Consider the following 26,896-nt stretch of genomic DNA (forward strand, 5'->3'; position numbering starts at 1 on the left):
GCTTTCTCTTATGTAGTTTACGTAGCTGCTAGTTTTTCTTCCAGCATCATCTTTCCTTAAGCTAGGAAAGTAACATAATTGTGCTGTTATATTGTTTTTTTTTATTTCTTTCAGGAAAATGTATTTGGTCTACAATGCAGTGAATGTAAACCTGGAACTTTTGCTCTGTCTGCTAACAATGCACTAGGTTGTACTCCGTGCTTCTGTTTTGGGATGTCCACATCCTGTTCAGAACTAGAAGATCATGTGAGAATTCCTGTAAGTAAAGTGACAAAAATATAGCAATACGTTTTTGTGTTATTCTTGTGTTAGGTACCACACTGGGGTGACTAAGTCTACCTGGTTTTATTAGGCTGACTGTAATTGGCTGGTTTACAGAGGCAGCAGCATATGGTAGAACAAAAAGGAAAGCAAGTGGTAAGTGGTCATAGTCTTATTTCTGAAACCTGTGCGTCACTCTTCACTTGAAAAAAAAAAAAAAAAAATCAAACATTTCCCAATTTTTTGGTTTGAGCATTTATCTACAATGAACTATTGACTGTCTCAAAGCAGCTCAAACTGTTAACAGTGAACACTGGAACAAAATATTTTTGTTCAGTTAGTCTTTTGCTTTGTGTTGCAGATAACCTTAACTCCAGATCAGTCCATTCTGCATGTAGTAGCTCCAAGTAACCTGACTGGAACAGTGCAAGGAGTATTTTCACAATTTCCTGATGTTTTACTGGATGCTGCCATAGTCAGAAAACATTTAAAGACAGAAACATTTTACTGGAGGTTACCAGAGCAGTTTCAGGGAGACCAGGTAAGATAATTACATAATTAGAATGCTTTGTGGATTATTTATTGGCTAATAGTCACTCCTTGATTGTATAATAGTCGCTCAATTTTTATAACATTTTTCTGTACTAGTTCTATTCTTGTAGGTCATAATACTATAGACATTAAGTGACTGATCTCATTTGTAGCAGGCATAACTATATGCTTACATTACCCTTTCCTAATGAGATTTTTCTTGACCCTGTAAATTGGTAACACCCATATTTAATTATCACGTTACTCTTCAGAGATCATACAGCGGGGAAAAGAGTGATATATTCAATTTTACTTTAGCAACCTGAGGGAGTTTTCAGCCTTGATGTTAGATTCCGTATATAGATCATGGAATCTCTGTTGCTTAGGAATTAAATGAAAATTGAGTATGCACCTTGAAGAACCAAAGAAGAACCTGAGACTGCTTTTTTGAAATATGCATTTAACCTTGGTGCAAAAACAGCTGAGTTTAACTCAGTTTTCATGTTTTATTGCCAATTCTTCAAAGAACTGGCAGTTTTCAAGTCTTCTGATGACATTAAAATATTTTCAGCTAGTAGCTCTAACCTTGGAATAAATAAAAGTAATGATTTTTTATCGAAACAGCTCATGGCCTATGGAGGGAAGCTGAGATATACTGTTGCATTTTATGCTTTGGATGGCTTTGGAACTTCAAATTTTGAGCCACAAATCCTAATGAAAGGAGGTCACACCAGTAAGTTGGTCATCTATGTAGACATCCCTTCTCCAGAAAACGGCATAAGAACTGACAAGGAAGTAGAAATGAAGGAGGTAAGCCAAAATATTGGTATGGAAATATTTCCTTTCTTCTATGAGATTTTACAGAAAAGCTCTGTATATTTAATAAAATAAGTCAAAAGATGCCTATCTGGGAATATTAACTAAGTTCACTGACAACACTAAATTGGGAGGTGCTGTTGACACTCTTGAGTGCAGGGGGGCCCTGCAGAGGGATCTGGACAAATTGGAGAACTGGGCCATCACCAACTGCACAAAGTTCAACAAGGGTAAGTGCCAGATTTTGCACCTGAGACACGGCAGCCCTGGCTGTACATACAGACAGGGGAATGAGATGCTGGAAAGCAGCTCCACAGAGAGGAATCTGGGAGTTTTTGTCAATGGCAAGTTGAACATGAGCCAACAGTGTGGCCTGGCAGCCAAGAGGGCCACCTGTGTCCTGGGGTGCATCAAGCACAGCATTGCCAGCTGGGCGAGGGAGGTGATTGTCCTGCTCTGCTCTGCACTGGTGTGGCCTCACCTGTTGTTGGTGTCACGGGATGAGAAGGATATAAAACTACTGGAGACTGTCCAAAAGAGGCTACAAAGTTGTTGAAGAGTTTGGATGGGAAGCTGTATGAGGAGCTGTTAAAGTCACTTGGTTTGCTATGCATGGAGAAGAGGCGACTAAGGGGAGACCTTATCGTGATCTACAGCTTCCTCACAGGAGGAGGGGGAGGGGCAGGTGCTGAACTCTTCTCTTTAGTGACCAGTGACAGAACCCAAGGGAATGGCAGGAATATGTGCCAAGGGGAGGTTCAGGTTGGACATTAGAAAAAGGTTCTTCTGCCAGGGTGTGGTGGAGCACTGGAACAGGCTCCCCACGGAGGTGTCATGGCCCCAAGCCTGACAGTGTTCAAGGTGCAGTTGTACAATGCCTGCAGACACATGGTGTGAACTGTAGGGTTGTCATATGCAGGGTCAGGAGTTGGACTCAAAGATCCTTCTTGGGTCCCTTCCAACTCAGTACCTTCTATGATTCTGTATCTGATGTCAAATAAGCTGAGCAGTAAAGAGTGCTTGGATTAAAATGCATCTGTTTTAGGGAAAAAATGCCTGGGAATATCATGCTATAGAAGCAATGAACATTTTGACATTGTTTCCTCGTTTGGAAGTGCTGAAGGTATTGCTGTGGCAAGCTTTTCAAACACAGACTCAGATTTCAGCAACAAATGAGAGACAGTCAGGTATTGTCACTCTCAGGCAGTGCTTAAGTACCCTTAAATGCTCTTGGTTTTAATAATATATGTTATGTTTCCCTAGCATTCTTGGAAGTATTTTAACTCCGTGTCTGACGAACCTGTCTTACGTTCTGACTTCATGTCTGTGCTGAGCAATGTTGAATACATCCTTATTAAGGCAGCTTATGGCAAAGGATTACAGCAAAGCAGGTAAAGCAATCTCTGATTTACTGTAATTTAACCTAGAAGTAGTCCCGACTGAGCTATACAGTAACGTTTTAACTCAAATTAGAGACATTTCCAATTTCCTATTTGACTTTTGTTCTTCCTCTGATAAGAAAACATGACCTTTAATGGCAGTAGAATCCCTCTTTAATTCTTGCTGTGACACACTAAATGTGTTTGCTGCTTACTTTGATAGAAAATCCCATAAAGAACCTTACAGGCTGATGCAGTGTTCTGCAGTATGGGTGATATAGTTAGATGTTTTCTAAATTATTTCTTTCCCATCTTATTTTATGACTATTGAAATATTAGTTTGTTTTCTCAGTTGAAACAAGTGGTTCTCTGAGTTCTTGTTTTGTAGCAATCTAAGTCTCTCTTGTATCTGTCTACTCTGAGCAGTGGTAGTAAAATATTCCTGCCTCAGAACAACAGCATTTTACTGCCATTTGAACAGAACTGGGTTACTAATGAGAGGGAGGAGATGGGTTGTGGTCATTGCCATCTGTCAGTTCAGAAACGAACATGACAAGCAGAGGTGCATCCTATAGAAACCCAATATCTCTGCATCTTCACAGCTCTGAACAAGTGTGGTTCTGCCTCCAGATTAGAGATTATTTTTGATTCACAGACTCTCAACTATCTTTTCATTAGCTCTGTCCAAAAATCAGTGGGGCAAACCAGATGTATTTCTGTCTAGCATTTCAGAGGCGGAAATATGTACTCTTGCATGGTGGGTTTGTCAAGTTTCACACACCAGTGGGAACTGACTTGTATTACTTTGAAGTACTACTGATTTGGTTGTTGTAGGTCCTGAAATCTCATAAATATGTGAGGAATCTTCAGATTTTATTGAGATATGGGGAAAAGGGGTTCATGGGAGATTATGTGTGGTAGCTCTGACCTTGAAGCATAAAAATATTTGGATCTCAGTTTTGGTGCTAGGACTTTTCTAGTTGTTCATGCTGTCTTCTGCATATATCTTGTAGAATTGCAAATATCTCAATGGAAATTGCAGTGAAGTTTGAAGAAATGCATCTTGGCAGAGCTAGAGCTCATTTTGTAGAACAATGTAGATGTCCTGCTGGTTATGCTGGATTATCCTGTCAGGTACAGAATTCTTGAATCCTTTTTGTGTGTCTAATAGTGAAATAATAAAAAAGTTACTTAAACTCCTTTTATAATTGTTTGTAACTGTTGATAGCCATATTCATATATATTTTTTATTTTACTCTCCTTAAAACTAGAGCTGTGCTCCAGGATACTACAGGGGAAAGAAAACAGAGCTCGATGTGAAAGAGCCTCACACTCTGATTGCACCTTGTGTGCCATGTCAGTGCAACAATCACAGTGAGACCTGTGATCCTGAAACTGGGAAGTGCTTGGTATGTACAATTTCTACATTTTTTTATTGGTTTCACCTGAGCATACAATGGCAGTAACCTATGGAAAGCTTTTCTGGGACAAGTACACATGGCTGTACTACTTGGATAAAGTACAATTTCTCCTCCAACTCTGAAAAATGGAAATTCTGAATAGTATTTCACTTAGGGTCCATTCAGTTAAATCATCAAGCTTTTTGGGAGCTAACATCTTCAAAATAATTATTATTTTACCTTTAATTTTACTTTAAAAATAACTCGTGTATCAGTTTAGTTTATCTGTTTTTCTGTGAGGCTTTTTGGGCTTCTGGTCTTGATCTGGCCAAGGTCTGTGTAGTTACACAAAAAAGAGGTAAAGGAAGCAGTAAGCCATACCATACCACAGACTAGGTCAAAGACAAATTCTTTGTCTCTGAGGAAGAACATCCCCTGGGCAGCTTGAAGTGAGGCTGTTCTAACTCCCAGAGACTAAAGTAGCGTAAGGGTATGCCTCACCTAGGTTTATTTGCTCACTTCTCTTATTTTATCTCAGAGGTTGCAAAGAGGGGCCATATCTGACTTAAAACATTGCCTCTGTCTTTTGGGCTGATGGCCCTGTGGACAGCAAATTCTCAGCTAACCAAATAAAACATGTTAAGTCTGTTCTCTGTTATGGCTCAGTACTGTTTCTTAAAGTTTTTTTATTTCATATTCTTTGTTTTTCCAGTGGTAAGTTGGTTACTTCAAAGCCAGCTTCTGCTGAATTCATTCTAGAAGTCAGTTTTTAAAGTGAGTTTCCTTAGTCTGTTAGGCTTTTGTAAACTATTCTGTAGCTTTCAGATGTATCCTAAAATATGAATGTCGTGAATAAGAACGATGATTCTTGTTTCTACAAGGCCAAAACACATAGGTCTTTCACACTAGTGAATACTAGTCGTTCTTCCTCTCAGCTTTTTATTGCAGGGGTGGCAACTCACCTGCACGTTAAAATTACTACTTAAACATTTGTGGCTGAGCAGTCAAGGCAAAAGAGATGGTTTTCTCCTCTGACTTCTGCTCCTGTACAATAGCAGGCTGCATTGCTACTGCTTAGTGTCGTCAACTAACCTCTAAAATACATGCACTAGCAAGAATATGAATCAAAAAACAGGAAAAAAAAAAAAAAAAAGAAAAAAACTGAATTTCATTTGTTTTGGGGAGTAGTCAGTTGAATTATGCTTATAATACCAATTTAATGTATTAAAAACACTGGCTATTGATCAGTACTGATTGCAAATTAAATATAGTGTGTGTGAATCCTAACTGTGGATGATCCTTGGTTTATAGCATTCAAATGCATTTACTGAGACACTGAAAGGTTATGTTTTTCATCCAAGTATCCTGCTTAAGTTTTTCACCAGTTGCTTTTTTTTTTTTTCCTTTGTACCATGATTTCCTGGCCTGAATTGGATTAGTAGAAGCAGAACTATATAAACTTTAATGGAAATGTAGAACAGAAGTTAGGTCAGCCTGCCTGAGGGGTTATTTGTATAAGAATTCTGCTTATTTTTGCATAAAGAGTTGCTCCATTCAGAGAATGCTGACCAACAGGCAGTGCCATTTAGAGGTGATTGTTGGAAATCATACATTTATTGACTTGGGCCAAGATAAAGCTCTTGTTGTTGTTGTTTGTTTGTTGTTTTAAACTGTCTGAATTCCTTTTTGTGTATCAGAACTGCAGAGATAACACAGTTGGTGATTACTGCAGCGCTTGTGCCCCAGGCTACTATGGGAAAGTAATTGGATCCGTCAATGACTGCTCTCTTTGTGCCTGTCCCAGAGCCAACCCTGTTAGGTAACCAGAATTTATTAAATCCAATGTGCATTTTAGCATTCTGGGTTTATTGTGCTATATGTCACCACTCCTTCTCCCTCCATGCTATGACAACAGTAGTTACCATGTCCTTAAGTTTTAGACATTTGAAAGCTACCCATTTTAGTAAATTGAGCTTACATTCTGTGTTTTTCACTGCTACTGGTAAGTCTGTGACGTTTTAAAATAAAAATACCAACTGATAGAATAGTCATTTTTTTTCATAAAAAGTAGATCAGCCACATAGAATGCTTTATAGATAATGGAGTAAGTTGCTCTGACATGACTTAATTTCAAATGTGGGTCTCTTCTTCTAACAATGCTTTTGTATTTAGAAAGATTCAGGCCATGTCCAGTCAATGCAGGAACTTTTCATGAGATCAGTCCTAGGGGAAGAACAAGTATTCTTTTGTTTGAAATTCATACATATGTTTGTTTGGTAGAGGAACAGTCCACTTCATATTTTGAAAATCAAAATGCTATGCAGGCTGTTTTTTCTCCAGAAGTCTGAAAAGCATGTTTGTTGTTGGATAATTGAGTCAGAATAAGAGTCTAGCAACTCTGTTCTCATGCAAGTCTCAGTTAGATATGTACTATAGCCATGCCATGCAGCATCCATTTTTCCTTGTCTCATCTTTTAAAAAAGAAAGTAATAAGGTGCTTTGGTGTATTATACAGTAATGGAGTTACATTGGAAAAGCAAACTCTTTAAGATTAAACACACAATTCAGAGTGCAAATTCTAGAGCATTGCATCAGATTGAACAGAGGATGCTGTTGCTTACAACATTTAACCTGTGGCTGAAGGTGTTCTATGTCTTTGTATGGTCTTCCATTTATATGCTACCAGGTATTTGTTTATCCTTCCTCCAGTTTCAGTCCTACCTGTGTCCTGAAAAATGTTCAGGATTACTACTGTGATGCTTGTCTCCCAGGATATGAAGGACAGTACTGTGAAAGGTGAGTTACACATGATGTCCCCGATTATCCCCAACTCCCAAGGACAGTTTGTTTAGCATGAGCCATGTTTGTATTTGGAACAGATTATTCAGTGTTCATAAATATATAAGTGAGTGCTCAAGGACTTACAGTGATTTATTAGTTACTGTTAAGAAGCCATTAATTAAAAACCTATCAGTGATCCTCAAAGATAAATGTAACATCCCGTTTCATGATGAATATTCCCCTGTTGTTCAGTGCCCTGTTCCTCCCTGTCTAGGTGCTCTCTTGGTTATTATGGTGACCCTCAGCTTCCCGGTGGCAGCTGCCATCCGTGTCAGTGCAATCCAAGCGGCTCTGTCCATGTTAATTGTGATCGAGCAACTGGCCAGTGCCTCTGTAAGCAAGGTGTGACAGGACAACTGTGTGACGAGTGTGAACCAAGACATCTTCTTGTGGAAGACGAGTGTGTTTGTAGGTGGTTTTAAAATTATTTACTTTCCCGGTGGGCTTTGGTCTATTCCGGTGATGTTTGTGTGCATGATTATTCCTTGAATGATGTCAAGCCATATTCTTTCTATGAAAAGAAAAAGATCTTAACAACTTAATGTCTCTGTAAAACAGGGGTTGGATTAGATAATCTCCAGAGGTCCCTTCCAACCTCAACCATTCTGTGAACATAGAGGAAACTACAGTAGAGATCATAACATGAGATAACCAGTTGATCCTTAAAATGGCTTATTTAGTGTTATAGACAAGTTTAGGGAAAGATAATTTAAATACTTTTTTAATGTCCATAGCATGCCTTCATTTATTAGAAAATGTAGTATTCCCATGACATTGACCCTTTGGATGTGAGGTTGCTGTAATGATACTTTTGGAGTTATCTCAGGTATGTAGGCCTTCCCACAAGTAATTAGTCATATTCCACCACTAATTAGTCATGCAATTCCTTATGAGAGGGCTGATAGCAGAAAGACACAGCAAGTACAGTAATCTGCTTTTACAATGAATTGGGATTTAGGACTCAGCTTTTGCTTTGTATAAGTAAAACAAACAAAACCAACCAGACAAAACCAAACAAACCCAAACAAACAAACAAAAACCCTACCCAAAGAATAAATTGAATTATACCGCTCTAGGCTTGAATTTCCTGTCTTCCTAACCTGTTTGGGTGAATGTTAATGGTATCACCCTGGGTTTGTAGCAATATAGCTAAATAGGCTCAATAAGCTTGTAATACAGTAAGCAGCTCAATAGCCAGCACGATCAATAAGACTTGAATGTGTGCTAACCTAAAGAAAGTATGTTTGGAATAGGTCTGTTCTTGGGGTAGGAAGGGGGAGGGCAATACTACAAATCTGTATAGTCAAATTTATTATACTTAATTGCTCTTAACTCAAAAGGTTAAGGCACATACCATGTAAATAAAAATAAATTTCAGTATTTAGTGTCTTGTTAATACTAATATTGCTTTCTCCTATTAAAATGGTTTATTTAGCTTGTGATGACAACTGCACAGGAGTTTTATTAAACGCTTTGGATGATCTCAACAAGGCCCTACTTTCAGTGAACCTCACTGGTGTTCCCCTTATGCCCTACGGGATATTGTCAGAGTTGGAGAATGCAACGAAACATCTGAAGGTAAAAGAAGTGCACAAATAGCAGAAATGCTTGGTCACACCTTTGAAACAAAACTTGTAGACACTCACATATGCCAGTAATTTAGCAGAAACCCTCCTGCAGTTCACAACTTGTGTGTGTATGTGTGATAATCAGATTAAGACTGTTAAATTTGGTATAGAAATATACCTTTAAGTTATTTAGTTGCCTGTATTACTTTCGTTTGTGGAACTAGCGTGTAAATAAATGGATGAATGTTTTTTAGTCAGCGCTGTCATTATTGAATGTGCTATATGTATGTGCTTCTCCTGAATTATGCGATTGCCCAGACCTACTGAAAACAAATGGAATAATTTTCATCAGTGAAATAGAAACATGAGACCAGGTCTTTTCCTTTTTTGGTCCATTTGGTGAAGAGCTGCCAAGGCATAAATCTTGAGGCTGTTCCCCTGGAGTCCTTGGGAGGAAGGGGTCTGGCAGGCTGCTTTTCCATTAGCCAGCATACCTGGGATGCACCAGTTTGCTTTCCTTCTGGGTGTGTAGTTGTCCTCCATCTCAGGACAAAAAAGCCAAGTAGAATGTTTCAGGGTTTTGCACTTTCAGGCTGCTTGTGGCAGACTTTCCTTCCAGCTCCTCTCCTACTTAAACAAAGGATGAAATACCCTGTTTTGTGGTTCTAGGGGGTCATGTAGTGTTGGTGTGGATTAGGTTCATGTGGTCTTTGTGCAAAGCCAGAGAGAAACAGAATCCTCCCAAGTTCACAACCACTAAAATATGGGCATTTATTCATAACGGTTTGCTCAGCAATAAGACAAGCTCCAAGACAAAAAAAACTATTTTTTTTTTTTGTATTCCACCATATCACAATAAAACCAAAATAATGTGAGCCTTCTTGTGCTGCTAGATTTGGCAAATTAAAATTGATTCTGTTTAAGATGTAAGGAAGACTGAATTCCAATCAGTGTACTCCAACATGTTAATAAGTTCAAGATCTAAATGCTAACCCAATTAAATTACATGTTTATGCTTCAGCAGAGATACTCTTATCCTTTAGTTCTAGTTGGTAACATTTTAGTTGTAAAGCTTCAGTTATGCTTTTCTTCCTTTCTGTCATAAGGCATAAATATACTGTATTATTGTAATACTTAAAGAATATGGTTGACTGACTTTTGTGCATCACCTTCTGGGACTACAAACATTCAATATGTAGCTTTTATTTAGCACTTTAATTAGAAACCAAAGTCAGATCTTATGTGAAAATAAAAGCAGTTTAAGTTTTTCCTTTAGTGCATATCTTTATGTATTATGTATTGTATATGTATATTTATTATGAAATACTCTAGTATTACTCTTTTCTATGCATTAGGTGTGGATCTTTCAATAATGAGAAAATTATCAAATCATCTGTTCCTCTTTGTTTCTGTGTGTCCAGTCCATCTGAGGACTTTGGCAGTTCTGATTTTCTAGTTGGTTTTCTAGTGTCCCATGCTTTACTCCCCTGACTAACCAGGCATACTTGCTTTCCCATTCTAGGTTTTCAAAGTGGACTTTTAAAGAAACTTTGCTGTGTTTTATCTGTGGAGGCTCAAGAGCTTCAGCTTGTGTTTCTCTTTCGCTTGTTCTTTCCTTGTCCTGAGGAAAAGACTTTGAAATTTCCATTTGACACAAGGCTGTCAGATACCCTATGTATTACTTCTTTAAAAAGTTGGGCAGAATGATACTTATTATGGTATTTATGATGGCTGACTGTGAAGCATGTGAAGTCTTAAAATAACCTTTATCAGACTTGCTCTCTTTTTAAGAGATGCCCGAACTTTCTTTGCTTCTTTAGAGAAGTGATATTCTGTTGCAGGCCTTGACTATATCAAATATGATACACTTGTGTACAGCGTCCTGTTTATTGCATATATAGAGCAATTTTGAGGTGACCTTGAAGCCAAATGCAGCCCATTATTCTCTCTACTTGGTGAGAGGATCCACAGGGCTGCTTGTAGTTAACATATCATGTCTGGAGGATCAAAATCATGAACTCCTGAGTGCAATGCACTGAGCTTTGTCATGGAAACATGAAGCTCTCCAGGGTCATCCTCACACATATAACAACCCAGATGCAGCTGTTTTGACAAGACCACCTGTCAATATGGTAGCAGCAGTGGGACTGGATGGAATCACGTAACTTCTTTCTCAAAGTAACTTATTTGGGCAGCCCCAGACTGTGGTGAAATTGAGAATCAGAAAAGCAGAAATTTTGCTTCCTCATTATTACTTGGTTGAAAGTACAACATGGCTGGATCCTTGTTTCTTTATTTAAAGAAATGACACAATTCACATCAACTGTATGTGTGTAATTAGTTTGTCATCTTATGTGCTTACAAATCGGTCATTTAAAACATGTAAGTAATCTAAACAGTGTGCATAGTTATTTTGTTCCCAGGACTTTTATGGATGTACAACAATGTCCTTAAATTACAGTTACAAATTCTTTTTGTTTCTTATAGGCATCTATAGTTCCTAGGGAAGATCCAACTTACTCATTATCTACAGCAAAAGAAAGTCTTCTGAGTTTATCAGGAGGGATTGATCAACTGCATGAAGAGGTAGGTGCTGGCTTCTTTATTCTTAGCCTTTCTGAAGTAATCCTTTGAGATTTCATAGCATGGTACATAAGAACATCTATAGACTTCAAGGAAATCATTCAGTCCATTCTGTAGTCTTTCTGAGGAGGACAGTTAACTGGTCTGTGGAATTCTTCTGCAAACTGCAGTATTTTATGATAATGTAAATTAGATTTACATTAAGCTTGTTTTCTAAAACTAAAGAAAGGGAGATAATTTCTTCTTACCGGTTTTAACACAAGGAGCTTATCCCAAATTATGTCGTAGCTCAATATTTACCATGAAGTCTTTGATACCTATGGTATTATCTTTAAAATTATCTCAGACAAAATAAATCTGTTAAAAATCCACATGAAAGTAGACAATGTTTGTATTGTTTATTCAGTTTTAACACAAGAAAAATTGCGGGTAGAAAAGTGACAACAGTACTTCAGCCACTAAATCTCATTTGCTGACCATGCGTACCTATAATTTTCTGATTGTTTATATGTAATCTAACTAGGCGCTTGTACTAACAGTGTTGTCATTGCTAAAAGTGTTGTATCCAGAAGAGTGATTTTCTTATATTAATTGTAGCTAAAAAAACCCCAACTAATGTTTACTTTGTTAAAGAAATAGCTTTGATAGTTATGATCTTACTGATTACAAAAATAATTGATAACAAAATTCTTCACTGATATCAGAGGTTGAAACTTTCAATATAATTAAGGCATCTGCCAAGCATGGAAGAATCAGATTTATAAATCAGCTAGATCTGCCTTACCTTTCCTCTCACAAAGTTTTCTCAATGTTGAGGAAAAAAGGGTAAAAACAATAGACAAATGTAGTGAATTAGTCAGTGGTTTGGGACTACTGCCAATAAGTATCTCTGATTTTATTCTAGTCATCCAGATTTTTGAAAAAAGCTTGGCGACTTTACACAATGACTCAGGAAACCAGGAATAAAACTCAAGAACTGACTGGATTTATTGACACAGTACATGAAACCATCAAAGGTATCCCACTTTCAAGATATTTCCACTTCTTTAAGATCCAGAAGTGTATTTCCTTTGCAACTCTTAAAGAACACTGAAAGTGCTGCAGTTTGCACAGGGGGTTCACATATATTTCTTTTTTAATGGTATGACTAAATTGTTTACTCTCCTACTTAGTACTTACTGAAGCTGCTATGTCACTAAATGAAACACTGGGCCTGGATCTCCCACTGTCAAATGGTACATCTCAGAGCCTGCATGATGATATTTCTACCCTTTTGGATGCATTGCGCAAGAAAGATTTTGTTCAACAGCACCATAATGCTGCCAATGTCCTAAAGTAAGCCTGAAAACTTTTTTTGGTGAATGTCTATACTATGCAATATTACTTTTTGGAAAGAAATCTGGGGAAACATCGTGCCATGATAAGAGGTGGTATGTTGGATAACTAGTCTAGGTGGAGCTATATGAACTCTAAATTTGAAGTTAGCATTATCTGAAAATATTTGGGCATCCCACATGATACTAATGTAGCCACAGTCTGTTCATTTGGACGTGTTACAAAATTCCATTACAATAAGTGAAAAAACTCAGTGGTTTCAGTTTGATTCAGATTTGGCCATAATATACATCTCCTTGCTGGTTTGGCTAGAGATGTAGAACTGTCTCAGTCAATTGCAAGCCCAGAACATGTCAGGTCTGCTGAAGGACATGACGATTTTTTGTCCCTGAAATATGTATCACATAGATATGAAGCCAAGGCACTTGTTTCAGCATACTGAGCCGCTGTTTGGGATTGTATTCCATTGTCTTGATTTCTCCCCAGTTGCAAGCTATTTTAAAATGGCTTTTCTATTAATTATTTATTAGTACTTATTGCCAGACTTGGCAGTGGAAAACGTTGATTGTTCCAAAAGTCAACAAAATTTTTGTTCTAATTTCAGAAATACTAAGTATTCCCATAGCCCACAAAAAGCAGTAAGAGTGTTAGCATTGGCTTCGAGGGAGAAAGATTTAGACCTGACTTTTCTTAATTAAATGCTTTGGATTAGGAAGGATAGAATGTTTATGCTGGTAGTGTATCTGATTCTGTTCAACAGGCTCCTGTGCTTGTCCTTGTACTGAATATTAAATTGTATAGAAGTTAAATGGACTAGAAATGTACCATTTATTGTTACATTTTTTAGGAACTTCAAATAGTTTTTGCACTTAAAAAAACATCTCAAAATGTCCTGTTGCATGGTAACAGAATGTTCTGATTTTTAACATCAACTTTTGAGCTGTTACACAAGGCATTTGTAAATCAGCTTTTTCAATTATAGGCTGCTTTGAAACTTCTGAAAGTTCTTTAAGTGTCCTTTGACAGACTGAAGAAGAGAATGAATAAGATTTACAAGATTGCTTGCTCTGCAAAATTTATCGTGCTGTGCAACTGTAAATTCAGAACTGATTTAAATAAGCAGCTTGGCTGTGCATTTTTCAGGGAGCAGAAGTTACCACATGGCTCACAGTGGACTCAGCGTGTAATGACACACTTAAGCAGTGTTTGTAACTGAGGTCTCCACACATTTGCCATGTAAGGCAAAGTTCTCAAATAATTTGAAAATTAACCTTTTTACTCTACACTGAAGTGGAAGTCATTACAGTCTGTAAAATACTTTCTTTTCTTGTAGCTGTTTTAAGGCTGTGGCTTGTGAGTGTAAGGACTCTGAATTATTAGTTTTAAGAAATACATGCAAATGCACATCTGCTATTCAATAAGCAAGGTGGAATGTGCTGTATATAATTATGAAATAAACTAGGTTTTTGTATGATGTGAAATCTGATTATAAGTATCATTACAGGAGTTGCAGTATACAGTATATGTGCAAAGAGAAACAGAGGAATAGATTTTCCAGATCATTTTTAGTTCAATTCCTTCAATACTGGAAAGTGTTCAAATGGAAAGTGGTCAAGTAGAGATGAAAATATTCCCAAAAAGAACAGCTGAAGTGATTAAAAACTGACATATTTGAGGATATTTGCTATTTCCCAGATAACTTCTGTTACTGATTTTAAAAGATAAGTGCAGATATTGCTCATTTCAGTGTCTATTTTACTACTTGTTTTTATTTTATATTTTAAATTTTCAGGACTCTTGGGGGTGTGTGTATATATGTGTATATATATATATATGTCTTTCAGTTGTAGTTACTTGTTTCTTTCCAGTGTCAGTCCTCATAATTGATGTTTTGATCCTACGTTCAAAATATGAATCGCTACAGTTAAGACATAGAACAGTGCCAGAGGGGTGTTTCACAGAGGTTTTAATGTGGAGAATGTCCCAAGCAAGTCCAAGCAAATGTGATTTATACTAGCCCCTTTCCCCTCTAGTCATCACAGAAAAAGGTTTATGTATCCCTACCTTCTCCCCTAGGCAGTCACCTTATTGTATGGTAAGATGAGTAACTAAGCTAATGTGTATGTATACTATTATAGGAAAAAAAAATGAAGACTTTTGTAAGAAGATGCATTTAAATTAATTTCACGTGACCCTAATTTCTCCTCAAGAAATCATGACTAAGTTTCTCCTATGCCATTTATTTATTTTACCGATTCCTCTCTTTGTCAGAGCTGCGGAGAATTTGTTGATCCGGGTTCAGAAAGAATATCTTAAACCCCAGCAGGAGCTTGCTGAACTGAAAAAGGATGCAAGCCAGCTCTTATCAGAGCACAACAACAGACTGCGAGATGCCCAGGACCTGGTGAATAAGGCACTTGCTGACATGAGTGAGACCAACCGCTTGTTTCCTCTTATCTCGAGCAACCTGGCGGAGCTAAATGTAAGACTGGACAGTGTTGTTGCATAAGAAATACCAACTATGAAATTGTGTTCAAAAGCTGCTTTTTAGACTTAAATAAATTTATACAGGTTTAAACATGTTAATGTATGCGATACCTTAAACTCAAAGGAAACCAGATCCCTGTTTGAAAACCAAAAACTGATTATGTGATATGTGACCTCATCTGCGCCAGCTGACTGACTACTATAAAACACTTAATTTGTGATACAGGACAAAAAGCTAAATATAAAGGAAGGTGAAGAGGTCTCGACTGTGCTCATTAAAGAAGGAAAGGTCCTAGTGAATATTGCTGCTGCTCTTGCCCAGGATATAAAGAACTCTACGTCTGTAAGTTCTTAGGTTTTAACATCCTCTTTGACACTGTCAGGTGTATTTTGCTGTTGAAAATAAAAGGGGAAACCATTTTGTCATGCAGAACCTGGAGGTCCACCAGGATGAGTTAGTCTTGTGGAGCACCAAACTGCGACACCATGTGGATGAACTGGTGATGCAGATGTCTGTGCGAGGAGTGCTTGACCTGGTATACAGAGCTGAGGACCATGCTGCCCAATTCCAAAGACTTGCAGGTGCACTAGAGAGGTAGGAAACTTGACAAATAGGAAATCAGGAGAGATTTACAGTGGTATCTGGCAGATTTAATTTAAATAGGTAGTAGCTTAATCTACTAAAGTAGGTCCCTGCCCACAGTTGCGGGGGTTGGGCTAGATATCTTTAAAGATCCCTTCCAACCCAAACCATTCTGTTATTCTGTGATCAATTTTTATTCTCCATTTAAAGACCTTTTTTCTTTTAATGCAGTTGTACCTTTATTAAATGACATAGAGGGGGTTGATTAGTCTTGCTTTTCATGTGGCTGACTTACACAATAACTAGTGTATTATTAAATACTCAGTATATTATGGTATAACTTGGGAAGCTTCTGGTCTGTGTATGGATAATTCTTGACAATACACCTGAATTTCATCAAGAATCTATTCCTATTGTGCCTCCATTATTGTTGCTTTTAAACCATCTTGCAAAATAGAGTGAGTTGCAATCTCAAATCCACTCAAATGCACTCTTAGAATTTGAAAGTTGAGAAGCCATTCCAGTTAATTCAATGGAAATTAATCTTCTGTCCCAGGAATCCTTCTGGGATTCTTGCTGTTTTGTCTTTTAAGGTCAGCAGATATGTGTGTTAAAAGTTAAATCCTATCAGATTGAAAAATTTACATGTGTTTTAAGTTTGATAAGACAAAATTTTGGTCTGAGCAATTCTGACTTTGCTGCAGCCAGATAAATTAAATAAAGCAAAATTTAATACAGAATAGCTTTCAGGTACTTGTAATTTTCTCTACTTTGCTTTTGAGCTCCATCTATGAACATTGTTTCTGTTCTGTTTAGGTGATGTGATTTGTTCTTCATGCAAATTGTGACTTAAGTGGCTTTATAAATTTAAAAACTGACCACAAACAAAAAGGAATGAAATGGGAAAAAAAATAGATGAAAACCTTTTTTTGAACTAATTGTTTCAGTTCAAAAAAATGAACTTTAAAACCCCTTATGCAACATAGGGCAAGGTGTGCTCATTTTTTCAGAGTGTATCATGTATCCTAGAAAGATGTGCCTGTTGTAACTGAAGACATGGAATTTAGTGCTTGACTAAGCTATTATCTTGAAAAAAAATTACTTGTTAATTCTGTATTTAGTGGCCTCTCTAAAGTAAGAAATGTGACTCTGAACACAACTGCTGCTATCTACACCCACTCCAGTGTTAAAAGTGTGATTGAAAGAACAGAGATTTTGGCAGATGATGCATCTAGAGTTATGAATGGCCCCTTGGATTTAGTGAGTATCAATATTAGTATTTTAATTAACATCTTTCTCTTTCTCGTTTTGGAATGTTTGTTTTTCACTTGCTGAAGTCTGAGTCTTCTTGATGGAGCCTGTCCTACCAACTAGTATATCCTGTATCCTGAATCTGTACTCCAAAACGGTAACGGGGCACTTTCAGACAAAGCAGAAAAAAAGCTTTTGAAGTCTGCTCTGGAATCTATCAAGTTGATGTCCCTGCTCATTGCAGGGAGTTGGACTCATGACCTTTGAAGGGTCCCTTTCAACCCAAACTATTCTATGATTCTATGTTCCGTTTACTTTGCTTTTCTCTCTGACATAGTACCATTTACTGTTTCTGGTTTTTTTTGAATGTCTAATGCATGGTTAGCTGGACTGGTCTTCATTCTGTGAGTGCTTATGTCAGTCATCTGACATGCGTTACTGTAGAACATAAGTTCCCAAACCTCTGGTGCTCGCTTTCACCTTTGGAATTATTCAACCATCTCCTCATTTGACCTGTCCCTCTTCCATTTCTATATAGATGTTCCCAATCATGAATATTTTGCTTAGTTGAGGACATTTCATAGCCAAATGGATGTTTGTGTCTCATCTGTTACCCCTCTGCCTTACAAGATTATCAGGTTGTTACTGTTACTGAAACAATAGATTAAAAAGACCTGACCAGTTATCAGTCTGACCTCATTACTTTCATATTGTTCTTTTTCCCTCCCCTTTTATCTCTTTCTACTTTTCATGATTGTAAAACCGAGGAAGGAATGGGCTATGTTTACAAGTGCCTTCAGGCACATTGTGCCTGAAGAAACAAATATCTGAAATATTTACGTGATAGTGATCAAAATAGTTGGCATTGTTTTCTGAGCTTGTACCTGATTTTATAGCTGTCTGTCTTATTAAAGCTTTGCAAGAGTATGAATTCTTCAAGGTGCTCTTCCAAATTTTTCTAGTTGGATAAATGGATTAAAAGAACACTTTAAAGACTGAGATTTTGAAATGTCTCACTTTTAAGTGCAAAGTGCTGGGAATTTTGATTTAGGCCTGGAACTAGAATTAGTGGTGTTCCAAAGGGCAACACTGTATCAGTAGCGGGTTCAGACTAGAACCTGGTATGTTTTGTTTCAGTCTTCTCTTTTTGTTGTTTTGCAAAAAGATTCAGTGTCACATTCTTGGAAAAATGGTTACAACTTGTGTTTTTTTAATTTGATCCTTAATAAGGTAATAAATAGAAATCTCATAAATAACGAAAATATTCAGTAACTTGAAGTGGACATCCATCTGTTTTGAGTTGCATTTCTGTTTTTCATATGTGACAACCAATGTCTGTTTTTCAGCCAGAGGATTCTCTGAGTTTTCTCGGAAAAGAAGCTCTACTGCGTAGCTCCAAATTTCAGAATGAAGCTAAAACTCTGAAGAAAAAAAGTGATGGTCAGTTTTTTAGAGTTCACACTTCTGCTTCTATTTATTTTCCTACCTCCTGTTTTGTGGGGTTTGTTTTGTGGGGTTTGTTTTTCCTTTTTTCAGTGGTGGTTTTTGTGCCTTTTTTAAAGTTAGCATAAATAAAGGAAAAATAGTGCATATGACTATATACATATTTTTATACATTGAAGATTAATGTATTATGGAGTCATGTATTTTACTTTTTTAGGTAAGAATATTATTTTTCTCTGTAAAAAAATTGTCCGTCACTGTACGTCATTTACCTCCAAGCAATGCTTGCTTTCAATGGCTGTTTTTCCAAACATTATTAATTAAATCATTGGGGATTATGCAGTACATGAAGAACAAACAGAGTCATAGAATACCAGGTTGGAAGAGATCTCAGGAATCATCTGGCTCAACCTTTCTTGGCAAAAATCATTACTGAAGAAATACATTCATCCGATTTTATATAATATATTACGGATTACACAAGCATGTAGGATGATATACTGAAATCATAATCATTTGTACCTGTTCCTTGTACACAGCTGAAATTTCCAAGTGTCCCCTGCCCCCCCGCTTTTTTTTAATACTCCAAAGATATGAGCAAGGCATTGGAGTCTGCACCATGGAAGATCAGAAAAGCATTTTGAACACAGACTTTGTGCAGAACCAGAGGCTTGACCCTAAGGGAAATTTTGGATGAAACTGGACAGAAAGTGAATGTTTCATAGAGATAAATTGGAACTGTAAAATGGTCTTTGCTTTTAAAATCATTGGCTTTACAAATATGTGTACATTCAATGTCATTTAGATGGACAGAATACATACTGATTTTGCTCTCTCTGTGTATTTTTATTTTCTTGTGAGAGGATTCTGCAAACAGGTCACAAATGAAAGTAAAACACTTTTTGTGATATCTGACACAAGCCATTCAACAATGTGAAGAGCAGTGTAAAAATTATAAGGGTTCACAATCATGAGTCAATTTATAGTATTTTCCTCTGTTTCTACCAATTAAGTCTGATGGAATTAATCAAAAAGGCTAACTTTGAATGGAACAGTGCCCACAGGATCTTATCTATGCATACTGTATTCATTTTGCATTCCTGTTTGTAAAATGCTCTTTCTGTTGGAACAAAAACACAACAAAAACAACAAAAACCAACCAAACAACCATACAGTTGCATTGGTTAAATGAGTGAATGCTTGTTATCCCTATGCATAGTGTTCCTGTGAGTTGTATGGTATTTATTTATGCATGAAAAATCACAGCTATTTCTTCCAACAGGCCTTTTATTTGGATTGAATGGGCTGAACAAAAAGGTAGAAATGATTCAGGAAAGTACTAACAAAATTGTCAACCAGCTTAATGATTCCCTGTTGACACTAAGAACATTGCCTAATGGTAAGTGAAATTTATATTGACATTTTCCTTATGAAAGAGCCATCTAGTACAATCGTAATAAAATCCTGTTGATTGTCTGATTGCAGAGGCCTAGCAATAAACTACACTGGAGACTCATTTAGCCTTCTGCCTTACAAGGAGTATTTTTCTTTTTGCCTTTTTTTAATAAACCTATGAAACATAACATGTCTAGATTAGAATTCTAAGTTCACAGATTTAAAATGCTCATTTTACAGCTGAGGCTCTTAACTCACACTAAATTGTGATATTAGTGATAAAGTTACACTGGATATTAATTGCAGGATGCTATCTTACATAAAGCTAAACTTAGAAATCAAACAATATTAAGCTGTGAGTTAAGGAGGACTGTCCTATGATTTTATTAATTTTCAGTTTTTTTGTTACATTTCTTGAATTTTCCTCCCCCCCCTTTTTTTTTTTTTTTTTAATCTGGGGGCAGAGTCATGGTAGTGTTGCCCTCTGTATAGGGTACTGGTTGGAAGAAGGATCTCTGCAGACCTAAATCAGTTCTTTTGTGCCAGCTGTAGCATCTTCCCACAATTTTGGGCACAGGTGCTGTAAGGAGAAGGCTGAGATTGGCATACTCACTATATAAGTGATTATAGCCCAAAGCAAAGGGTGTGATAAACCTTCTGCCTGAGCAGTTTTCTGTAGGATTAGAAACATAGGTCTCAGGCTGGTGACTCCAAGTGGCAACACTCATTCGGAAATTAAACACTATGAGCCTGAAGTATTCCTATCATCATCTTGTTGTGATAGGCAGAATCAAGTTCCCCATCACTGCATTCTGTGTCCATGTTGTATTCAGAGCTGGTCATGAAAAATAAAACATTTTTTTCTAGAATTCAAATTTTGGATTCATTAAGTCTCTTGATCAAAAGACATGAAAATCTAAACTGAGGAGCCTTAATTAAAATTGCTGCAAATCCTATTATTTATATTTGCGTAAAATATTGAATTATTATATACCCCATGTGTGTAACAACAAATAGAACTACCTCTGTAGCTATAACCATATCTGTATCACCAGCTGGGGAACATTGACCATGTTTTTTGTTCGGGGCCATGTCTGTGGCCATTTTCCTACTTAAGAAATGGGCAAGAGGAGTTGCACCAGCCTCCTGACACTCCAGTTTCGCAGAAAGTAGATGGCCCACTCTGTCACCCGTGACACATTCAACAGTTAAGCAAAGTTAGATCCCAGTAGGTCTTGGTTTGCAGCTCCCCTCATAGACTGAAGAATACAAATGAAAACAGAACTCTTGACTATGAAAGGAACATAGCTGACAACATTTCTAGTGTTTTGATTGTTTGTAACTGTTATGAAGCCAGGCATTTATTATTCCCAAGTATGTATGAAAGCTGTGATTATTTTTTTTTTTTTTTTTTTTAATTTACCTTTTTTTAAACCTGTGAACTGTGTTTCAGATACAAGAAAATACGTGCTTGAGGTGAAAGAGCTGGCTGTGTCTGCAAACACCAGTGCTGTGATGGGTTTACGTCACTTTGGGGATTTCAGTCAAAAGCTGCTGAATACTTCTTCTACATTGTCCCAAGTTAATGATACATTGAGGAAAACTAGTGAACTCATAACTCATACGTCAAAAGCTGGTACGTTTGCTGCTTCAATGCTCTTTAGAAATGTCACTGCTTGCAGAAGCAGTACTAATATTAAATTTTAATAGACATTAAATATGAGTCAGATGGACTGAAAATTTCTTCCTAATCCATTAAAAATGTGCTTTTTAAAAGACCTCTAGAGGAGTCACATGGGATGTCCTTAAGTTTGCATATTCCTTACTGATGTTTAAAATTGCTGAAAACAAAATGATCAGAAACCAAGTATTTTAGCAGTGAAAAGTACATTTAACTTTCAACCTGCAACAACTTTTCATTCATGTGTTGGCAGCAATCACAGCTGAAAAACAAGTTAAAGAAGTAGAAGCCCAAGCAAGTCTTCTATTTGATAGGCTGAAACCTTTGAAAATGCTGGAGGATAACCTGAACAGAAACCTGTCTGAAATTAAAGAGCTCATCAGCCAGGCCCGCAAGCAGGCAGCATCTGTAAGTTCCATTGTCCCAGACTTAACGGGCTTCATTTTCACTTTTATCAGGGAAGTTCTTTGAGATAAAGAGCCTAAAATTTCCTGTCAAGGTACCTGGTTGTTCCAAGGTGTCACTGAAGTCCAAGAGCACTGACTGATTCTTGAAGCATACTGACAGGGCTGGTGGTGCGTTTTATAGTTTTAGCTTCAGGTTTCTTATTGCATTTGTGACTTTGCCAGAACATACAATATGCCAGAAAGCAATCACAGAGATAGTCTGCTGAGAAAGAGACAAGGGAGGGAATGGTGCTGCCATTCTTTTTAGGACAAGATGTTCATTTATAAACTGATTTTAGAGATTGATGTGTGGTGCCTCCCTATAGCTTCAAGAATCATTACAAATTTTTTTAACGAATGTTGATTCTATCAAAAATTTTACTATCTATGTCCTGCCATGTCTGTATGTTCTTCTTGGCAAGAAGCTGCTGTGCATCCAGAATACTTTAAGACAAATAATATACTTGTTTTTAAATCTCTGCCCCCTGCTTAAAGACAACAAAAGCAAATCAACTGTACTATGGGCCTCATTAAACTGTGAGGGGAATATGGAAATGACTTTGCACTCAGTGATTTTTGGTATGCCTTTGGCTTTAGTATGTGTGTCTTATTGTAAGGTTTAGGGAGGTTTTGTTTTAAAAAATGAAAGGCTTTCAGTTCTTTCTGCAAATCTCCTTAATTATATGGTTATTGCTTCTCTGTCACAGTCTACTGAAGCTTAATGAATCCAGTGGTGAAAAGAGGGAGTAGCATTTTCTGAAGTGTCATAAGCCACAGAGGTTCCTGGCAGGGTAAAAAGAAGTATTAGCAAAATCTCCTTTTTGAATTTTGAGAGTTTATTCTGTTGTTTTGTAAACTTCTACTAGAGGACAGAAACTGTATATATATGTGTCCATATGCATATGCACAAGTGTGCTGTATATATTTAGTTTGTTTCAGGCATATTCAATCAAGTTGATGAAGTTAAGGCTTTTCTGTCATTAAAATATCATTACACTACCAACCTCCTTGGAGTTTGGCTGCATTTAGCATGAATTCGTGTCCCATCAGTACACTGGATAATATTCAAAAGAATTAGTGGTATGACCGCAGAAACACGAATTTCTCTACTTAATCTTAAAGTTTAACTTGTAATATATTCACAAATGTGTTTTTCGAATAATCATGTAAACTTTGTTGTAAAACTTTGAATTATTTTTTTTTTTTTTTAACATTTTGAATTTCTGTATCTTTATTTTCTGGTATTACTACTGTGGCTTTTACTGATACATGGGCTTCTGACCCAAGATATATTATTATTTTCTGAGGTATTTGAATAGTTTAATTTACCTGCTTCAAATCTCCTAACTGAATGAGTGAATTATGACAGATTTTATCCTTTTCTATTTGTGAATCTCTTTGTGAAGTGGTACCTAGGAGATTGCCAAGATCTAACCCAGGTAGCAATGCTTACGTTGTATGAAAGTATCTCAGCAAATGGATTTCATTTGTTAGTCAGAAGCTAAGTACATATTCCAGAAATATGTGCTATGTACGCTAAGACTTGATTAAATTAAGTTTCCTCCTTCCCACTCCAGATTAAAGTTGCAGTATCAGCAGACAGAGACTGCATTCGTGCTTACCAACCCCAAATTTCATCCACGAATTACAACACCTTAACACTCAATGTGAAAACTGCTGAACCAGATAACCTCCTTTTCTACCTGGGTAGCAATGGAAAGGTAAGTTTCTGGCATGCATTTACTGCAGGTGATGGTAGTCAGATGTTTTAAATGACCACATAGATGATTTTTCCTACTTGACCTCAAACTAAGTATCCAATAAGACCTCTTGCAGACAAGTGTGTTCGCTAGGGGTGGAAATATTTTTGTGCCTTAGGTGATTCCAGAGATCCTCGAAGGAAGAGAATAAAAGCACCTGATTCTTTAGCATTGCTTCTTGGCCATGTCAAGACACTCTCCCTTCCTTTTCCCGTGATGTGCTTTCATATAGCATGCTGGAATATATCAAGCCATTTGCCTGGCGTCACAGAGAAAGTACTTGAGTTTGGCCCTCATGAGGATGGTGCATCCACCCACCTGAAAAGGAGCGTGATGGGTCACTGTCACGTTGCCCTCCTCTATGTAATCCCCAAAAAATGCACAGACATTAGCTCCTCGTGGCACGCTATCACATGGTAGTACTTTTTCACACAGTGGTAGGTCACTTCACATGCACTCAAAAGTGTGCATTTCTGTATGTCTATGTATGTGTGTACATCACATGTTTTTATAAATATATAAAGAAGACATTCATCTACTTGTATATAAGCTGAGTTTTTTGGTTTCATTAAAAGTAAAAACCACTGAAAACTTACTGAGGCCTGATTTTGCTAGAAGTCAACTCCTGTAATATGGGATGTAGGGACATGAATCTGGAAGTACTTTCTCGATGTTACCCTTGTAAAATACAGAAAACAGAAGCTCCACATTCAATGCCATGTATTAGAATAAGCCCCGCTGTTTTTCAGCCAGACTTCCTTGCGGTGGAGATGCGACGTGGTAAGGTAGCTCTTCTTTGGGATCTGGGCTCTGGATCAACAAGAGTGGAGTACCCTGATTTCCAAATTGACAACAACAAATGGCACAGAATACATGCAACCAGGTAATTTAAATGAGAATGACACAAATGTCAGATAGGAAATTTTATTTTTTTTAAGATGGCTGTATTGTAGAGATTACCAGCTTCTTAGAGAATGAATTTGGCATAAAAAACACAAACTATCTTCTGAGTTTTCCAGTAACAAGATTTTTCTTGACTTTAAAAAGAGAAGCCAATAACATGTGTTGATTAAGCCTGGTGATTTCTAAAACTATTAGTATTTCTACTTGGCAGGTTTGGAAAAACAGGTACGCTCAGCATAGAGGAAATGAACTCCAATCAGAAGCCTTCATTCAAATCTGCAACCTCTCCGGGGACAGCCAGCATACTGGATGTTAACAAATCAACCCTAATGTTTATTGGAGGACTTGGAGGGCAAATCAAGGTTAAATTCTGAGATCAGCATTCTGTAAAATGTTTTAATTATGTTCAAGATATACTTTTTGACTTGGAAATAATTGCATGAATTGCTTACTTCATCCAGAAATGCCAGGTACTCTGACTAAAACAAAGATGCTATAAGGATGTTCTGATATCCTGAAGTTAATATTCCCTGGATGTTTTTGCATAAAGTGTTAACCAGGGCAGGCTGTGTGCATGCATGATGCATAGACATTACACAATGAATTTGGTTTTAGTTTTTCTTCCAAATGTGTTGTTCTTTTATTATGATTTGTATCTAACAAAGTTATGAGTTCAAGGAAAATATCTAGACAAAAATTTGGCTGCATAGTTTTCAGAGTACATAACGTTAGTTGTATTCATGAGGTTTTTCTGTCTTATAGAAATCGCCTGCTGTAAAGGTGACTCATTTTAAAGGGTGCATGGGAGAGACATCCCTAAATGGCAAATCTATTGGTCTTTGGAACTATGTGGAAAGAGAGGGCAAATGCAACGGTTGTTTTGGAAGGTATTTTGTCCCACTCTCTTTTTGTGTGAACAGATTTTGAGTAATTTACATCTGTAATATGTATTTCTATGTTAGCTAAAAATAATCATAGAATCATAGAATACCAGGTTGGAAGGGACCACAAGGATCATCTGGTCCAAACTTTGTTGACAAAAGCACAGTCTAGACAACATGGCCCAGCACACTGTCCAGCTAAATCCTTAAACTGTCCACTTCTGGGGAATTTACTGCTTCCCTGGGGACATCATTCCAGTATAGTGAACTCAGACAAATTGCAGTTTGATTTATCATCGGCTTACAGTTCTGAACACTGATCTGAATTTGCCAGTGGTGTCCAATAATTTAATTGTATGGAATCTTCTCACTTATTAATCACTTTCTCAGGAGTTCTATTGCTGTCATGTGTTTTGTGCATTGAAAGCAGGGACTGACAGTGAACCAAACTATTTTGGAATGTTTGCTTTGCAGTAATTTCCAGCAAGACAACTATATTCTTTCCTAGAATAAGAAATAGTGTAAAGCGCTCTTACAAGAAAAACAAACAAACAAAGAAACAAACAAAGTCATAGCAAAAAAAAACCCATGAGCTTGCTACTGTTCTTGTGAAAGGGTATTGCAGACTATACTGTTTTTATGCTTCAGGAATTGAAAAGAAATATACTTGTCTGTATTCCCTTTGGCAGAATGTTTCATGTAGAAACAGCAGAGGGTGCTGCTTGATCATATGAGATTTTTTTTTAATAAGTATTATATTGCAGGGAATGGGGCTAACAGAACATTTAATATAAGTGCAGTTGCGCAAACATTTTGATAGATGAATTACATGTTTTAAGTAAGGGGGTGTATGTTGTAACAATTATTTTTTTCCCTTAAGAAATCATTGGCTTTTTCTCACACATCAGGAAGAACATTTTTTTTATCTTGTATGTATCCTTCCCCATGGCTAATTCATGTGTTGTGAGATTCTATAATGAAAGTGGCCTTTGGCTGGAATCTTTCAGTTATTTGTAACATCAAGATTGAAGTGTTTTGCAACACTTTCTAATCATACTGCCTGGGGGATATACCAGCCGATCTAACTTGTCTTATATTTTAAATAAAAATGACTGGAAAACCAGAGATTCTTCAGTTAACATTTTTAACTGCTTTCTACTTCCATAGCCCACAGGATGAGGACACTTCTTTCCATTTTGATGGCAGTGGATACTCAGTTGTGGAAAAGGCACTCCGCTCAACAGTGACTCAGATAATAATATTTTTCAGTACCTTTTCACGTAATGGACTTCTTCTGTATTTTGCTTCAAATGGCACTGTAAGAAAATTGATCAGATTCTTAAGCTTTCAAA

The 26,896-nt window shown here is 37.0% G+C and overlaps 1 protein-coding gene across 2 annotated transcripts in view; it reads left to right on the forward strand.

The window, feature by feature from the left end:
* Positions 1-26,896, forward strand: part of LAMA1 (laminin subunit alpha 1) — a 103,596-nt gene that overhangs the window by 60,695 nt on the left and 16,005 nt on the right. For both annotated transcript variants that reach the window (XM_065053183.1, XM_065053184.1), the window contains exons 24-49: positions 115-258; positions 623-802; positions 1,417-1,602; positions 2,872-2,999; positions 4,001-4,121; positions 4,259-4,396; positions 6,085-6,206; positions 7,097-7,183; positions 7,443-7,636; positions 8,664-8,806; positions 11,284-11,382; positions 12,284-12,395; positions 12,552-12,714; positions 14,986-15,196; positions 15,428-15,544; positions 15,633-15,796; positions 16,906-17,044; positions 18,382-18,475; positions 19,761-19,877; positions 21,327-21,509; positions 21,808-21,962; positions 23,578-23,721; positions 24,510-24,643; positions 24,875-25,025; positions 25,426-25,550; positions 26,712-26,862. In XM_065053183.1, the coding sequence (XP_064909255.1) occupies positions 115-258; positions 623-802; positions 1,417-1,602; positions 2,872-2,999; positions 4,001-4,121; positions 4,259-4,396; positions 6,085-6,206; positions 7,097-7,183; positions 7,443-7,636; positions 8,664-8,806; positions 11,284-11,382; positions 12,284-12,395; positions 12,552-12,714; positions 14,986-15,196; positions 15,428-15,544; positions 15,633-15,796; positions 16,906-17,044; positions 18,382-18,475; positions 19,761-19,877; positions 21,327-21,509; positions 21,808-21,962; positions 23,578-23,721; positions 24,510-24,643; positions 24,875-25,025; positions 25,426-25,550; positions 26,712-26,862 (3,702 nt within the window). The remainder of the gene's footprint in view (positions 1-114; positions 259-622; positions 803-1,416; positions 1,603-2,871; positions 3,000-4,000; positions 4,122-4,258; positions 4,397-6,084; positions 6,207-7,096; positions 7,184-7,442; positions 7,637-8,663; positions 8,807-11,283; positions 11,383-12,283; positions 12,396-12,551; positions 12,715-14,985; positions 15,197-15,427; positions 15,545-15,632; positions 15,797-16,905; positions 17,045-18,381; positions 18,476-19,760; positions 19,878-21,326; positions 21,510-21,807; positions 21,963-23,577; positions 23,722-24,509; positions 24,644-24,874; positions 25,026-25,425; positions 25,551-26,711; positions 26,863-26,896) is intronic.

The sequence above is a fragment of the Columba livia genome, chromosome 2 (genome assembly GCF_036013475.1).
Source record: "Columba livia isolate bColLiv1 breed racing homer chromosome 2, bColLiv1.pat.W.v2, whole genome shotgun sequence".
In the NCBI taxonomy this organism is placed as follows: domain Eukaryota; kingdom Metazoa; phylum Chordata; class Aves; order Columbiformes; family Columbidae; genus Columba; species Columba livia.